The sequence below is a fragment of the Scyliorhinus torazame genome, chromosome 1 (assembly GCF_047496885.1).
Source record: "Scyliorhinus torazame isolate Kashiwa2021f chromosome 1, sScyTor2.1, whole genome shotgun sequence".
In the NCBI taxonomy this organism is placed as follows: domain Eukaryota; kingdom Metazoa; phylum Chordata; class Chondrichthyes; order Carcharhiniformes; family Scyliorhinidae; genus Scyliorhinus; species Scyliorhinus torazame.
Genome location: NC_092707.1, coordinates 1898478 through 1915439, shown reverse-complemented (window position 1 = coordinate 1915439; position 16962 = coordinate 1898478). Strand labels below are relative to the sequence as shown.

General features: G+C 52.5%; 1 protein-coding gene across 9 annotated transcripts in view; it reads right to left on the bottom strand.

Moving 5' to 3' along the window:
• ncor2 (nuclear receptor corepressor 2) overlaps positions 1 to 16962 on the bottom strand; it is a 1088322-nt gene that overhangs the window by 78983 nt on the left and 992377 nt on the right. For all 9 annotated transcript variants that reach the window (XM_072510208.1, XM_072510371.1, XM_072510235.1 and 6 more), the window contains 2 exons: positions 9940 to 10086; positions 1399 to 1804 (listed from right to left, as the gene is read on the bottom strand). In XM_072510208.1, the coding sequence (XP_072366309.1) occupies positions 1399 to 1804; positions 9940 to 10086 (553 nt within the window). The remainder of the gene's footprint in view (positions 1 to 1398; positions 1805 to 9939; positions 10087 to 16962) is intronic.

The following is a 16962-nucleotide window of genomic DNA, read 5'->3' as shown; positions in this document are numbered from 1 at the left end:
CACTCTGCTGTCAACGGTCCCCGATAATAGGGAATGCTGCCCTTCCTCAGGGGCTAGGTCGGCGCCGCAATGGACCCCGCAGCTCCAGCCGGCGCGGAACGGCCCGTGCAACTTCGCGTATGTGCGGGGATTCCCTTCTCGGCGCCGGTCCCCGGGCAATATGGCTGAGCCCTACAGGGGCCCGGCACGGAGGAACATAGGCCCCCACGGAACCAGCCCGCTGGCCGATCGGTAGGCCCCGATCGCGGGCCAGGCCACTGTGGCCCCCCCCTCCAGGACGGCCCCCGCAGACTCACCTCTCAGGTCCCGCTGTGTGGGACCTGCGTAACACACGCCGGCGGGACTCGGCCGAACCCAGCAATCACTCGGCCCGTCGGGGCCCGGAGAATCGCCGGGGGTGGGGGCACTTTCACCGGTCCCCGGCCGGTGCGGCGGGAATCCCGTGGGCGCCCGAGAATCAGCGGTGGAGAATCGGGAAGCCGGCGTGGGGTTGGAGAATCCCGGCCATGACATTTTGTTCCTTCATCTAAATCATTAATATATATTGTGAATAGCTGGGGACCCAGAGCCCCACCCGAGGTACCCCACTAGTTACTGCCTCCCAAACTGAAAAGGACCCGTTAATTCCTACTCTGTATCTCCTGTCTCTCTTCTCCCTGTATCTCTCTTTCTGCTCTCTCTCTTCCCCGTTCTCTCTGTTCTCTCGCTCTTTGTTCTCTCTCTGATCCCTCTGTACTTAGAACATAGAACATACAGTTGAGAAGGAGGCCATTTGGCCCATCGAGTCTACACCGACCCACTTAAGCCCTCACTTCCACCCTATCCCTGTAACCTAATAACCCCTCCTAACCTTTTTGGACACTAAGGGCAATTTATCACGGCCAATCCACCTAACCTGCATGTCTTTGGACTGTGGGAGGAAACCGGAGCACCCGGAGGAAACCCACGCACACACGGGGAGAAAGTGCAGACTGTGACCCAGCGGGGAATCAAACCTGGGACACTGTCGCTGTGAAGCCACTGTGCTTACCACTGTGCTACTGTGCTGCCCATCTCTTCCTCTGATGGCCTCAGTAACTGGTATTAAATTTTTGTGATCTTTCTTGTTTTGTATCTTCCTGTACGGTTTTGTGTATGAAATCTACCTCATAAAATCCTAGAATTAAGCAGCGCAGAAAGCCACTCAGTCCATCATGTGGCTGCGACCTCTTTGCAGTCAATCCTCCCATGTCTGCACTCATGGGGAAGGGATAGTTGTTGCTGGTGAAACTTTATTCTGCCTGAAAAGCTGTGCTGACATTGTGTGTCATTAGGAACGGAAACAGGCTCCGAGGGAATGGAAAACTCTGTCTGTAATCCTCCTGCCAAAGCTGCCAAATATTGAATCAAGACACTTACCTCAGAACTGACGGTGTTGCAGATTCCACAGAGGTGATGATCTGTGTGACTCGGGTATTTTGGAGAACACTGGGCCTGAGCTGGACAATCTCGTGTGTAAGGGGTGTGTGTGTGTGGGGTGAGAGGGGTGATCGAGTGTGGGGCGGGAGGGGTGATCGAGTGTGGGGTGAGAGGGGTGATCGAGTGTGGGGCGGGAGGGGTGATCGAGTGTGGGGCGGGAGGGGTGATCGAGTGTGGGGCAGGAGGGGTGAGTGAGTGTGGGGTGAGTGAGTGTGGGGTGAGTGAGTGTGGGGTGAGTGAGTGTGGGGTGAGTGAGTGTGGGGTGAGTGAGTGTGGGGTGAGTGAGTGTGGGGTGAGTGAGTGTGCAGTTGAGGATCAGTCGCTGGCCAATTCTTCTTGTCAGAATCTGAAACAAAAATAAATCACAAATGAGGCCAGTAGGAACAAGAATTCACAACCCTTGGGGACTGGGAGACCAGGGGAGTTGATCAAAGTTTGAAAAGAACAGTTAGTGTGAATATAACACAGGATAGATTTCCAAGTCGGATGGTGTGTCACTTTGAGGGGAATGTCCAGGTGGTGTTCCCCATGTGTCTGCTGCCTTATCTTTCTGGATGATAGCGGTTGTCACATTGGACGTAATCTTGGTGAGTTACTGCAGTGCATCTTGTAGATGGTCCACACGGCTGCCACTGTGCGTCGGTGGTGGAGAGAGTGAATGTTTGTGGAAGGGGTGACAATCAAGCGGCTGCTTTGTCCTGGATGGTGTTGAGCTTCTTGAGTGTTGTTGGAGCTGTGCTCATCCAGGCAAGTGGAGAGTATTCCATCACACTCCTGACCTGTGTCTTGTAGATGGTGGACAGGCTTTGGGGGGTTCAGGACGTGAGTTAATCGCTGTCGGATTCCTAGCCTTTGACCTGCCCTGGTAGCCACAGTATTAATGTGGTTAGTCCAGCATATTAATCGTGGGGGATTCAGTGATAGTAATGCCTTTGGATGTTATACAACCATAGAAAATAGCAACAGGAGGAGAGCGTTTGGTCCACGGGCCCTGGTCTGCCGTTCAATGCGATCATGGCTGAACTGACTGACCTTAACTCCAGGTTCCCGTCTGTCCAGCACATTCTTTCCACCCAATCTGTCAAACCCAGCCTGGAATATATTCAGTGCCCCTCCCTCCAGTGCTCTCTGCCGATATCCAGACACTGACCAAGGGAAGAAATTCCTGCCCATCTGCTTCAGAAATGGGAGACTCTCATTTTTAAACTCCGGCCGCGATTCTCGCGTTGAGTTCAAGCGAGAGCAGAACACGGCCGGGGAATCCCAGGAGACGTCTCCAGCGAGCCTCCCGACAGCCTCTGGGCCTCCCGGGATTGTCCGGAATCCTGCCACACGTTGGAGTCAGAAAAACGCTCGCGAAAGTAGGTCTTAAACCTACTTTCGACCTACCTGCCCGGGATCCTCCCGCATCCCTCGATTCTCCGGCCTTCCCAGGGAGGCTGCAGCCGGGTGCCAGTCAGCGCTGGTCCGCACAAACCTGGAGTAGGCGGGGTGGCACCCGGGGGTCTCCCGCCCCCTGAAGATCCCAGAGTGGTCAGGGTTATGGCAGGGTGGATCCCTGACCCTGCACTGGAACGTGGGCATCTTGGCACTGCCATCCTGGCCCTGCCAAGGGTCAGGGGGCGAGGGGGCCATGCCCATGAAATGAGGGTGGACGGGGGGGTTTGAACGGTGGGGGAGTGCAGGGCAGGTAAGTAGATCAAAGATCAAGGACAATTACAGCACAGGAACAGGCCCTTCGGCCCTCCCAGCCTGCGCCGATCCAGATCCTTTATCTAAACCTGTCGCCTATTTTCCAAGGATCTACTTCCCTCTGCTCCCCGCCCGTTCATATACCTGTCTAGATGCATCTTAAATGATGCTATCGTGCCCGCCTCTACCACCTCCGCTGGCAAAGCGTTCCAGGCACCCACCACCCTCTGCGTAAAAAACTTTCCACGCACATCTCCCTTAAACTTTCCCCCTCTCACCTTGAAATCGTGACCCCTTGTAATTGACACCCCCACTCTTGGAAAAAGCTTGTTGCTATCCACCCTGTCCATACCTCTCATAATTTTGTAGACCTCAATCAGGTCCCCCTTCAACCTCCGTCTTTCCAACGAAAACAATCCTAATCTACTCAACATTTCTTCATAGCTAGCACCCTCCATACCAGGCAACATACTGGTGAACCTCCTCTGCACCCTCTCTGAAGCATCCACATCCTTCTGGTAATGTGGCGACCAGAACTGCACGCAGTATTCCAAATGTGGCCTAACCAAAGTCCTATACAACTGTAACATGACCTGCCGACTCTTGTACTCAATACCCCGTCCGATGAAGGCAAGCATGCTGTATGCCTTCTTAACCACTCTATCGACCTGCGTTGCCACCTTCAGGGTACAATGGACCTGAACTCCCAGATCTCTCTGTACATCAATTTTCCCCAGGACCCTTCCATTGACCGTATAGTCCGCTCTTGAATTGGATCTTCCAAAATGCATCACCTCGCATTGCCTGGATTGAACTCCATCTGCCATTTCTCTGCCCAACTCTCCAATCTATCTATATTTTGCTGTATTCTCTGACAGTCCTCCTCGCTATCTGCAACTCCACCAATCTTAGTATCATCTGCAAACTTGTTATCAGACCACCTATACCTTCGTCCAGATCATTTATGTATATCACAAACAACAGTGGTCCGAGCACGAATCCCTGTGGAACACCACTAGTCACCTTTCTCCATTTTGAGACACTCCCTTCCACCACTACTCTCTGTCTCCTGTTGCCCAGCCAGTTCTTTATCCATCTAGTTAGTACACCCTGAACCCCAGACGACTTCACTTTTTCCATCAACCTGCCATGGGAAACTTTATCAAACGCCTTACTGAAGTCCATGTATATGACATCTACAGCCCTTCCCTCATCAATTAACTTTGTTACTTCCTCAAAGAATTCTATTAGGTTTGTAAGACATGACCTTCCTGCACAAAACCATGCTGCCTATCACTGATAAGTCTATTTTCTTCCAAATGTGAATGGATCCTATCCCTCAGTATCTTCTCCAACAGTTTGCCTACCACTGACGTCAAGGTCACAGGTCTATAATTCCCTGGATTATCCCTGCTACCCTTCTTAAACAAAGGGACAACATTAGCAATTCTCCAGTCCTCCGGGACCTCACCTGTGCTCAAGGATGCTGCAAAGATATCTGTTAAGGCCCCAGCTATTTCGTCCCTCGCTTCCCTCAGAAACCTGGGATAGATCCCATCCGGACCTGGGGACTTGTCCACCTTAATGCCTTTTAGAATACCCAAAACGTCCCCCTTCCTTATGCCGACTTGACCTAGAGTATTTAAATATCCATCCCTAGCCTCAACATCTGTCATGTCCCTCTCCTTCGTGAATACCGATGCAAAGTACTCATTAAGAATCTCACCCATTTCCTCTGACTCCACGCATAAATTCCCTCTTTTGTCTTTGAGTGGGCCAATCCTTTCTCTAGTTACCCTCTTGCTCCTTATATATAAATAAAAGGCTTTGGGATTTTCCTCAACCCTGTTAGCCAAAGATATTTTATGACCCCTTTTAGCCCTCTTTATTGCACGTTTGAGATTTGTCCTACTTTCCCGATATTCCTCCAAAGCTTCATCAGTTTTAAGTTGCCTAGATCTTATGTATGCTTCCTTTTTCATCTTAGCTAGTCTCACAATTCCACCCGTCATCCATGGTTCCCTAATCTTGCCATTTCTATCCCTCATTTTCACAGGGACATGTCTGTCCTGCACTCTAATCAACCTTTCCTTAAAAGACTCCCACATTTCAAATGTGGATTTACCCTTAAACAGCTGCTCCCAATCCACATTCCCTAGCTCCTGTCGAATTTTGTTAAACTTGGCCTTTCCCCAATTTAGCTTCCATTAGGAACACTCTCGTCTTTGTCCATGAGTATTCTAAAACTTACGGAATTGTGATCGCTATTCCCAAAGTAATCACCGACTGAAACTTCAACCACCTGGCCGGGATCATTCCCCAATACCAGGTCCAGTATGGCCCCTTCCCGAGTTGGACTATTTACATACTGCTCCAAAAGACTCTCCTGGATGCTCCTTATAAATTCTGCTCCATCTACGCCTCTAACACTACATGAGTTCCATTCAATGTTGGGGAAGTTAAAATCTCCCATCACGACCACCCTGTTGCTCCTACAATTTTCTTTAATCTGTCTACATATTTGTACCTCTACTTCACGCTCGCTTTTGGAGGCCTGTAGTAAAGTCCCAACAATGTTACTGCACCCTTCCTATTTCTTAGCTCTACCCATATTGCCTCAGTGCTCGAATCCTCCATCGTGCCCTCCTTAATCACAGCTGTGATATCATCTCTGACCAGTAATGCAACTCCTCCACCCCTTTTACCTCCCTCTCTATCCCTCCTGAAGCATCTATACACTGGGATATTTAATTGCCAGTCTTGCCCTTCCCTCAACCAAGTCTCAGTAATACCAATAACATCATATTCCCAGGTACTAATCCAAGCCCTAAGTTCATCTGCCTTCCCTGCTACACTTCTCGCATTGAAACAAATGCACCTCAGACCACCTGTCCCTTTGCGTTCTTCATCTCTTCCCTGTCTACTCTTCCCCTTAGTCACATTGAGTTTATTATCTAGTATCTAAGTAGGGGCCTCCGGGAGGTTGGAGGGGTGATGGGCGGGGGTCCGAGAAGGGAGAGGGTGCTGTAAGGGGGCTTGTGGGGGCCTCCTTCAGGAGGGTGTGGGGTAGAATCTTTGTGTGTGTGGGGGGGTTGACATTGCCCATAGGTGAGGGGTGTGGGGGACCCACAATCTCACTTAGAGACTGGGGCAAATGGCGGCCGCCCGATCTCGGAGTTCAGCTCCCCAGTGTGTGGGCTAAACCAGTGAGAAACCTCCCCAAGGGCCCAGAAAAGTGAGTAAGTGTCATTGAATAGCAATGGGGAACTCGCTGAAAAAACCACCACAAATTAATTTTGAAATGTTTTGGGAGAATTGGGGCCCTTTGTCTCCTCGTTCTAGATTCCATCGTGAGGCAAAAATCCTTTCAGCATCGACGATAGTAATCCCCCAAAGAATCCGATGTTCAAACAAGGTCATCTTAGAAAGAGTAGGGCCCATGAGGAAGCAAGGGAGAAATCTGTGGGTGCAGCCAGAGGCACTGGGAGGGTGTTGAATGAATATTTCACATCTGTCTTCACCCAAGAGAATGAGGAGGTAGGTACAGCACTCGGGGAGAGAGACTGAGGTTCTTGAGCAAATTGTCACAGGGAGGGACAAGGTATTGGAGGTGTTGACGGGCTTAAAAGTGGAGAAATCTCCAGGTGCGGATGAATTGGTGGGACAGTAAATAGTGAGGGGGATATACAGGAGGATAGAGACGGGCTGATCAGTAGCAAATGGAATTCAATCCGGATAATCCGTGATGCACTTGGGCAGGACAAACAAGGGAAGGGAATACAGGATAAACGGCAGGACCCTGGGAAGCACCGAGGATCAGAGGGACCTTGGTGTGCATGTACACCCGTCCCTTAAGGCAGCAGAGCAGGTGGATGCAGTGGCTAAGACACATCCCGGTGCCTGTTCGGGTCACAGAGGGAGAATTCAGAATGTCCAATTCACCTAACAGCACGTCTTTCGGGACTTGTGGGAGGAAACCGGAGCACCCGAAGGAAACCCACGCAGACACGGGGAGAACGTGCAGACTCCACATAGACAGTGACCCAGCGGGGAATCGAACCTGGGACCCTGGCGCTGAGAAACAACAGTGCTAACCACTGTGCTACCGTGTCATCCTTCATTTCAGTGTTAATGTGAACCTACTTATGACACTACAAAAGATTTTTTAATATTATATGGTATACTTGCCTTTATTAGCCGAGGCACAGAGTTTAAGAGACAGGAAGGTTATGCTGGGACTGTATAAACGTTGGTTAGGCCACAGCTCGAGTATTGTGAGCAGTTCTGGAATCCACATTACAGGAGGGATGTGCCGGCTGTCGGGAACTTCCTGGTCTGTTTCACTCGTTTAATGCCTGCCCGGCAAGCTGCTATGTGGACAGACCCAGCAGATCCACATGACTCGGTATGCTCTGTGGCATAGTCCGTGATGTCATGCTGATGGACTTGGCAAGCAGCCAATCTGCTCATTGGAAATCTGGGTTTGGAAAAATTCTTGTTTGAGATTGGTGGAGTTTTTCAGAATCATCTGGAACAGGTGAATCAAGCCCCATTTTGCCAGCTCTGGGATAGATCCGGGCCAGGCAATGTGTCCAAGTTTGCAGACGTTCGAGGCATAGCCTCAAAATAAGGGGAAGTAGATTTAGGACTGAGTTTAGGAGGAACTTCTTCACCCAAACGGTTGTGAATCTATGGAATTCCTTGCCCAGTGAAGCAGTAGAGGCTCCTTCATTAAATGTTTTTAAGATAAAGATAGATAGTTTTTTGAAGAATAAAGGGATTAAGGGTTATGGTGTTCGGGCCGGAAAGTGGAGCTGAGTCCACAAAAGATCAGCCATGATCTCATTGAATGGCGGAGCAGGCTCGAGGGGCCAGATGGCCTACTCCTGCTCCTAGTTCTTATGTTCTTATGACACTAAGATGAGTGGTAAAGCAAAAAGTGCAGAGGATACCGGAAGTCTGCAGAGGGATTTGGATAGGTTAAGTGAATGGGCTAGGGTCTGGCAGATGGAATACAATGTTGACAAATGTGAGGTTATCCATTTTGGTAGGAATAATAGCAAAAGGGATTATTATTTAAATGATAAAATATTAAAACATGTTGCTGTGCAGAGAGACCTGGGTGTGCTAGTGCCTGAGTCGCAAAAAGTTGGTTTACAGGTGCAACAGGTGATTAAGAAGTTGAATGGAGTTTTGTCCTTCATTGCTAGAGCGATGGAGTTTAAGACTAGGGAGGTTATGCTGCAATTGTATAAGGTGTTAGTGAGGCCACACCTTGAGTATTGTGTTCAGTTTTGGTCTCCTTACCTGAGAAAGGACGTACTGGAGATTCACGAGGTTAATCCCAGAGCTGAAGGGGTTGGATTACGAGGAGAGGTTGAGTAGACTGGGACTGTACTCATTGGAATTTAGAAGGATGAGGGGGGATCTTATAGAAACATATAAGATTATGAAGGGAATAGATAGGATAGATGCGGGCAGGTTGTTTCCACTGGCGGGTGAAAGCAGAACTAGGGGGCATAGCCTCAAAATAAGGGGAAGTAGATTTAGGGCTGAGTTTACATAGAACATAGAACAGTACAGCACCGTACAGGCCCTTCGGCCCACCATGTTGTGCCGAACTAGTCTGAAACTAAGATCAAACCAACCTGCTCCCAATCATTCTAGTGCACTCCATGTGCCTGTCCAATAACCGCTTGAAAGTTCCTAAAGTGTCCGACTCCACTACCATAACTGGGAGTGCGTTCCACACCCCAACCACTCTCTGAGTAAAGAGCCTACCTCGGACATCCCTCCGATATCTCCCACCCTGAATCTTATAGTTATGCCGCCTTGTAACAGCTACATCCACCCGAGGAAATAGTCTCTGAACGTCCACTCTATCTATCCCCCTCATCATCTTATAAACCTCTATTAAGCCTCTCATCCTCCTCCGCTCCAATGAGAAAAGCCCTAGCTCCCTCAACCTTTCCTCATATCCAATCCAGGCAGCATCCTGGTAAATCTCCTTTGCACCCTTTCCAATGCTTCCACATCCTTCCTATAATGAGGTGACCAGAAATGCACACAATACTCTAAATGTGGTCTCGCCAGGGTCATGTATAGTTGCAGCATAACCCCGCGGCTCTTAAACTCAAGCTCCCTGTTAATAAATACTAACGCACTATAGGCTTTCTCCATGGCTCTATCCACTTGAGTGGCAACTTTCAGAGATCTATGGACATGGACTCCAAGATCTCTCTGTTCCTCCACATTTTTCAGAACCATGTAATCCGCAATCAAATTCTTCCTACCAAAATGAATCACCTCGCACTTATCAGGGTTAAACTCCATCTACCACTTTTCCGTTCAGCTCTGCATCCTATCAATGTCTCTTTGCAGCATACAACAGCCCTCCACCTCATCCACTACTCCACCAATCTTGGTGTCATCAGCAAATTTACTGACCCACCCTTCAGCCCCCTCCTCCAAGTCATTGATAAAAATCACAAATAGTAGAGGACCCAGCACTGATCCCTGTGGTACACCGCTGGTAACTGGTCTCCAGTCTGAACATTTTCCATCCACCACCACCCTCTGTTCAAGAAGGCAGCTCACCCCCACCTTCTGAAGGGCAGCGAGGGATGGGCAATAAACACCGGCCTAACCAGCGACGTACATTTCCCGTGAATACATTTTAAATAAAGTGAAAGACACGGTTAATACAATGTGTCCAGAGACTGGATTGAGATCCAATTGTAGCTCAAAGCGTGCCTCAAAACCCTGACCCCGCGCTGCCTGTGACCTTACCGCCTGCCCACGTGGTTGGATGTTCAGTGATGGCGCTAACTGATGACACAGCTCGCTCTCTCTCCCTCTCTCTCCCTCTCTCTTTCTCTCTTTCTCTTTCTCGCTGTCGCTCGAAGCTCTGGGTACCAGCTATTTTGCTGATTCCCCCTAAAGCAGAGAATCAAAAGAAAAAAATGGATTATCCAACATCTTTATAATGTAATAATCTTTTTTATTGTCACAAGTGGGCTTACATTAACACTGCAGTGAAGTTACTGTGAAAATCCCCTAGTCCCCACATTCCGGCGCCTGTTCGGGTACACAGCGGGAGAATTCAGAATGTCCAATTCACCTAACAGCACGTCTTTCGGGACTTGTGGGAGGAAACCGGAGCACCCGGAGGAAACCCACGCAGACACGGGGAGAACATGCAGACTCTGCACAGACAGTGACCCAGCGGGGAATCGAACCGGGACCCTGGCGCTGTGAAGGCAGCAGTGCTAACCACTGTGCCACCGAGTTGCCCTAATTCAATGGGAAAGATCTTCACTGGATATTCAAGAACTTAATGGAAAACAAAGAGCAAATTCTGCCCCCCACCCCCCACCCCACCCCATCTTTCTCTCCCCAGTCTCTCTCCCTAGTCATCCTCCTCCTCTCTCTACCCCTCTCTCTTTCTCCCTCTCTGTCTCCCTCACACCCTCTCCCTCTCTCTCTCGACCTCTCTCTCTCTCTCCCCAGGCTCTCTCTCTCTCTTGCTCTCTCCCCCTCTTTCTCTCTCTCTCTACTCCCCCCCCACCCCAGTTTCTCCCTCTCTCCCTTTCTCTCTCTGTCTGTCTCTCTTGCCCATTCTCTCTCTCCCATGTACTCCCTCCCCCAGCCTCTCTCCCTCCCTCCCCCCCCCCCCCCCTTGGCTCTCCATCTCGGTCTCTATCTTTTCCCCTCACCCCCATCCCTCTTCCTCTCTCCCCTGTGGTATGATCGTGCATCATCCCCCAGTCTCTCTCTCCCACACTCTCCCCTCCAGTCTCTCTCTCTCCCCCAGTCTCTCTCACTCTCTCCCCCAGTCTCTCTCTCCCACACTCTCCCCTCCAGTCTCTCTCTCTCTCCCCCAGTCTCTCTCTCTCTCCCCTCCAGTCTCTCTCTCCCACACTCTCCCCTCCAGTCTCTCTCTCTCTCTCCCAGTCTCTCTCATTGTCTGTGCGGAGTCTGCACGTTCTCCCCGTGTCTGCGTGGGTTTCCTCCGGGTACTCCGGTTTCCTCCCACAAGTCCCGAAAGACGTGCTGTTAGGTGAATTGGACATTCTGAATTCTCCCTCAGTGTACCCGAACAGGCGCCGGAATGTGGTAACTAGGGGCTTTTCACAGTAACTTCATTGCAGTGTTAATGTAAGCCTACTTGTGAGAATAAAGATTACTTTACCTGTCTCTCTCTCTCCCTCGCCCCCAGTCTCTCCCTCCTCCCCCAGTCTCTCCCTCTCCCCGTCTCTCTCTCTCTCCCCCAGTCTCTCTCTCCCCCAGTCTCTCTCTCTCTCCCCCAGCCCCCAGTCTCTCTCTCTCTCCCTCTGTGGTATTATAGGTATTACGGTACCTGATAGGCTAAAGCACCATTGGTGGAAACTGTATGCTTTCTATTGGTAGAATGTATGATAGCTCCGCCCTGATAGGCGGGGTATAAGAACCCGTGCCGCCCCAGCAGCCCTCATTCTGTACCTGAGCTGCTGGGGGAAACATCTAGCTTATTAAAGCCTTCAGTTGGACTACAACCTCGCTTTAGTGGTCATTGATCGTGCATCAAGTTAATAAGCTAGTTTTGTAAGAAGAAAGGATGGAGCTCCGAATCAAGCCAGAGTATCTGCAACTTAGCCCCCACGCGGCGAACTCAGCGGCAATCTTTAAACACCGGCTGGCGTGCTTTAAAGGGTATCTCGAGACGGCCGAAAACACACCCACAGGAGAGCAGAAACTGCACGTCCTGCACTCAAGGGTGAGCCCGGAGATTTACACCCTCATCGAGGAAGCGGAAGACTTCGATGCAGCAATAGAGCTGCTAAAAGGACACTATATTCGCCCGCGTTTATGTTCCCGACCGCGCGGCAGCCCCCTGGGCAGCGTGGAACCCCTCCGCGGCCGACCCCGAGACTTCCCCCATTCCCCCACAGGCCTGCGCTGCAAGGCAGCCTGGCAATCCCGAGGGGCTCCGCTGCTACTTTTGTGGGCAGGCCAAGCACCCCCGCCAGCGCTGCCCGGCCCCGCGCATTCATCTGCAAGGGATGCAGCAAAAAGGACCATTTCGTGGGGGTATGCCAGGCCCGGGCGGTCGCCGCGGTCTCCGGCGGCGAATGCGGACCGCAACAACAAACTTCTCCACGGGCCCCGTGCGTCCAGCGGTCGCCGCCATCTTCATATCCCAGGGCCACGTGCGGACCCCGGGCGCCGCCATCTTGTTCCGCGGACACCACGTTAGAGGGATGGGCACCGCCATCTTGTGCATCCCCAGCCATGTGCTCCCAATGGGAGCCGCCATCTTGGATGAATCCCCAGGACCCCAGCTCGGCTGACCACGCACTGCCCGAAGAGAACTCTCAACTGCTGCGATTAGCCTCGGTGACCCTGGATCAGTCTTGGCCTCGAACTCTCTCAACCGCTACAACGACCGTATTCATCAACGGGCACGAGACGTCCTGCCTAATCGACTCGGGGAGCACAGAGAGCTTCATACACCCCGACACAGTAAGGCGCTGTTCTCTCCTCGTCCACCCCATTAATCAAAAAATCTCCCTGGCCTCCGGTTCCCACTCAGTGGAGATAAAGGGGTTTTGTGCAAACCTCACAGTCCAGGGAAGGGAGTTCAAAAATTTCCGTCTCTACGTCCTTCCCCACCTCTGCGCAGCTACACTCCTGGGTTTAGACTTCCAGTGTAATCTTTCAAAGTCTGACCTTCAAATTCAGCTGCCCTATACCCCCCCTCACTGTCTGCGGACTCGTGACCCTTAAGGTCGACCCGCCTTCCCTGTTTGCGAACCTCACCCCGGATTGCAAACCCGTCGCCACCAGGAGCAGACGCTACAGTGCCCAGGACCGGATCTTTATTAGGTCAGAGGTCCAAAGGCTACTGAGGGAAGGGGTCATTGAAGCCAGTAACAGCTCCTGGAGAGCTCAAGTAGTGGTGGTAAAGACCGGGGAGAAGCATAGGATGGTCATCGACTACAGTCAGACCATCAACAGGTTTACGCAGCTGGACGCGTACCCTCTCCCCCACATATCCGACCTGGTAAACAGGATCGCACATTACAAGGTCTTCTCCACAGTCGATCTCAAGTCCGCCTACCATCAGCTCCCCATCTGCACTAGTGACCGCAAATACACTGCCTTCGAGGCAGATGGGCAGCTCTACCACTTCTTAAGGGTTCCCTTCGGTGTCACCAACAGGGTCTCGGTCTTCCAGCGCGAGATGGACCGAATGGTTGACCGGTACGGTTTACGGGCAACATTCCCGTATCTCGATAATGTCACCATCTGTGGCCACGACCAGCAGGACCACGACACAAACCTCCGAAAATTTCTCCAGACCGCAAAGATCCTTAACCTTACATACAACAAGGATAAATGAGTGTTTAGCACCGACCGTCTAGCCATCCTCGGCTACGTAGTGCGAAATGGAGTTATAGGCCCCGACCCTGAACGCATGCGCCCCCTTATGGAGTTCCCCCTCCCCCAATGCCCCAAGGCCCTGAAGCGCTGCCTCAGGTTTTTCAGTGACTACGCCCAGTGGGTCTCCAACTACGCGGACAAGGCCCGTCCCCTGATCCAATCCACAGCTTTTCCCCTGTCGATGGAGGCCCGCTAGGCCTTCAGCCGCATCAAAGCAGACATTGCAAAGGCCACGATGCGTGCCATCGACGAGTCCCTCCCCTTCAGGGTCGAGAGTGATGCGACCGCCGTCGCTCAGGCGGCCACCCTCAACCAAGCGGGCAGGCCCGTGGCCTTCTTATCCCGCACCCTCCATGCTTCCAAAATCCACCACTCCTCAGTCGAAAAGGAGGCCCGGGCCATAGTAGAAGCTGTGCGACATTGGAGGCATTACCTGGCCGGCAGGAGATTCACTCTCCTCACTTACCAACGGTCGGTCACTTTCATGTTCGATAATGCGCAGCGGGGCAAGATTAAAAACAACAAGATCTTGCGGTGGAGGATAGAACTCTCCACCTTCAATTACGAGATCTTGTATCATCCCGGGAAGCTGAACGAGCCTCCTGACGCCCTGTCCCGCGGCACATGTGCCACCGCACAAGTGGACCGCCTCCGAGCCCTCCACGAGGACCTCTGCCACCCGGGGGTCACGCGCTTTTTCCATTTTGTCAAGACCCGCAAACTGCCCTACTCCAACGAGGTCAGGACAGCCACCAGGGACTGCCAAATCTGCGCGGAGTGCAAACCGCACTTCTACCGGCCAGAGAAAGCGCACCTGATAAAGGCTTTCAGTCCCTTTGAACGCCTTAGCATGGGCTTCAAAGGCCCCCTCCCCTCCACCGACCGCAACACGCATCTCCTGTACGTTGACGAGTACTCTCGGTTCCCATTCGCCATCCCCTGCCCCGACATGACCGCAACCACCATCATCAAGGCCCTCCATAGCATCTTTGCACTGTTCGGGTTCCCCACTTACATACACAGTGATAGGGGGTCCTCCTTTATGAGCGATGAACTGCGTCAATTCCTGCTCAGCAAGGGCATCGCCTCGAGCAGGACGACCAGTTACAACCCCCGGGGTAACGGACAGGTAGAGAGGGAGAACGGAACGGTCTGGAAGACCGTCCTACTGGCCCTACGGTCCAGGAACCTCCCAGTCTCCCGCTGGCAAGAAGTCCTCCCGGATGCCCTCCACTCCATCCGGTCACTGCTTTGTACGACCACCAATCAGACACCTCACAAACGTCTCCTTGTCTTCATCAGGAAGTCCTCCTCTGGGACCTCGCTCCCGACCTGGCTGGCAGCTCCCGGACCCATCCTGCTCCGAAAACACGTGCGGGCGCACAAATCGGACCCATTGGTCAAGAGGGTCCAGCTGCTCCATGCTAACCCCCAGTACACCTACGTGGCACACCCCTACGGCCAACAAGATACGGTCTCCCTATGGGACCTGGCGCCCGCCGGAGCCCCACGCACATTCCAGCCACCAGTCCCGCCCTCCCCTCCACCGGGGCACCTTACAGGAGGATCGGTCCTTCCGCCGGCCCCGTCTATGCCCCCCCCCCACCCACCGACGCACCCCGCAGGCGCTCCCTTCCCAGGTCAACCGTTTTCCCCACCAGCGGCGTCTAGGGGTGTTGAAGCTGCCATGGAGATCGAGGCCACGCTCCCGGAGTCACAGACGCCCGAGCCTCCACCGGAGTCACCACCGAGGCTCCGACGATCACAGAGGACGACCAGGGCCCCCGATCGACTGATTGCTTCATTTTAATTGTAATCTGTAAATCTCAACCATCACATGTACATAGCTACCAGACTTGTAAATAGTTACTAAACACTGTACGGAGGTATTACGGTACCTCCATAACTAATTATACCATGTTGTTATGTTTTGTAGTTTCAGGCCACCACCCCCGCCGGACTCTTTTTTAACAGGGGGTGAATGTGGTATTATAGGTATTACGGTACCTGACAGGCGAAAGCACCACTGGTGGAAACTGTATGCTTTCTATTGGTAGAATGTATGATAGCTCCGCCCTGCTAGGCGGGGTATAAGAGCCCGTGCCACCCCAGCAGCCTTCATTCTGTACCTGAGCTGCTGGGGGAAACATCTAGCTTATTAAAGCCTTCAGTTGGACTACAACCTCGCTTTAGTGGTCACTGATCGTGCATCACTCTCCCCCAGTCTCTCTCTCTCCCCCAGTATTTCTCTCTCTCTCTCTCCCCCAGTCTCTCTCTCCCCCAGTCATTCTCTCTCTCTCTCCCCCAGTCTCTCTCTCTCTTCCCCAGTCTCTCTCTCCCCCAGTGTCTCTCTCTCCCCCAGTTCCCCTCTCTCTCTCTCCCAGTCTCTCACTCTCCCCCAGTCTCTCTCTCTCTCCCCCAGTCTCTCTCCCCCAGTCTCTCTCTCCCTCAGTCTCTCTTTCTCCCCCAGTCTCTCTCTCTCCCCCCCAGTCTCTCTCTCCCTCAGTTTCTCTCTCTCTCCCAGTCTCTCTCTCTCCCCAGTCTCTCTCTCTCTCCCCCAGTCTCTCTCCCTTAGTCTCTCTCTCCCCCAGTCTCTCTCGCTCTCTCCCCCACTGATGCACTATCAATTACGACGAGACGAGAGTAGAGAGTAATCGAGGCTTTATTACACAGAGATGTGTGGCCTCCTACAGCTGCTACCAGCAATGGGAGCAGCTCGGTGTGCACACACATTTATACTCCGCCTACTGGGCGGAGCCAGCAGGCAGGGATCGACCCCCATACCTGTAGTACAGGAGCCTTCCGTATTACCTCTAATTCAACTATTATACAAACAGTGGTGACTACCACATTCACCCCCTGTTAATAAAAGAGTCCAGCGGTGGTTGTGAGGATTTAAAGGTTACAGTCTGGTGAAAATTTACAAATATAGCCGGTCGGGTGCCTTGATCCTCCGCTGTGATGATGCAGGCGCCGACTTGGTCGCCTGTGACTCCGGGAACGTGTTGTCCTCCAACCTCGGGTGGAACCAGTGGGAGGACGGTTCGTCCTGGGGCGGGGGCTGTAGTGAGGTGCGCTGGGGGGAGGGTGGGTAGCACCGAGGCAATCGGAGGGGGGGGGGGGTGTCGGGTGGTGTTGGGCCGTGGGTGGGGATCCAGCTGGTGCCAGGTCCCTGAGGGAGACTGTGTCCTGGTGGCCGTCGGGGTACGCCACGTATCCATACTGTGGGTTCGCATGCAGCAGTTGTACCCTTTCGACCAATGGGTCCGCCTTGTGGAGCCGCACGTGCTTGTGGAGGAGGACGGGTCCTGGAGGTGCCAGCCACGTTGGGAGTGAAACCCCGGAGGTGGACTTCCTGGGGAAGGCAAAGAGACGTTCATGGGGGGTTTC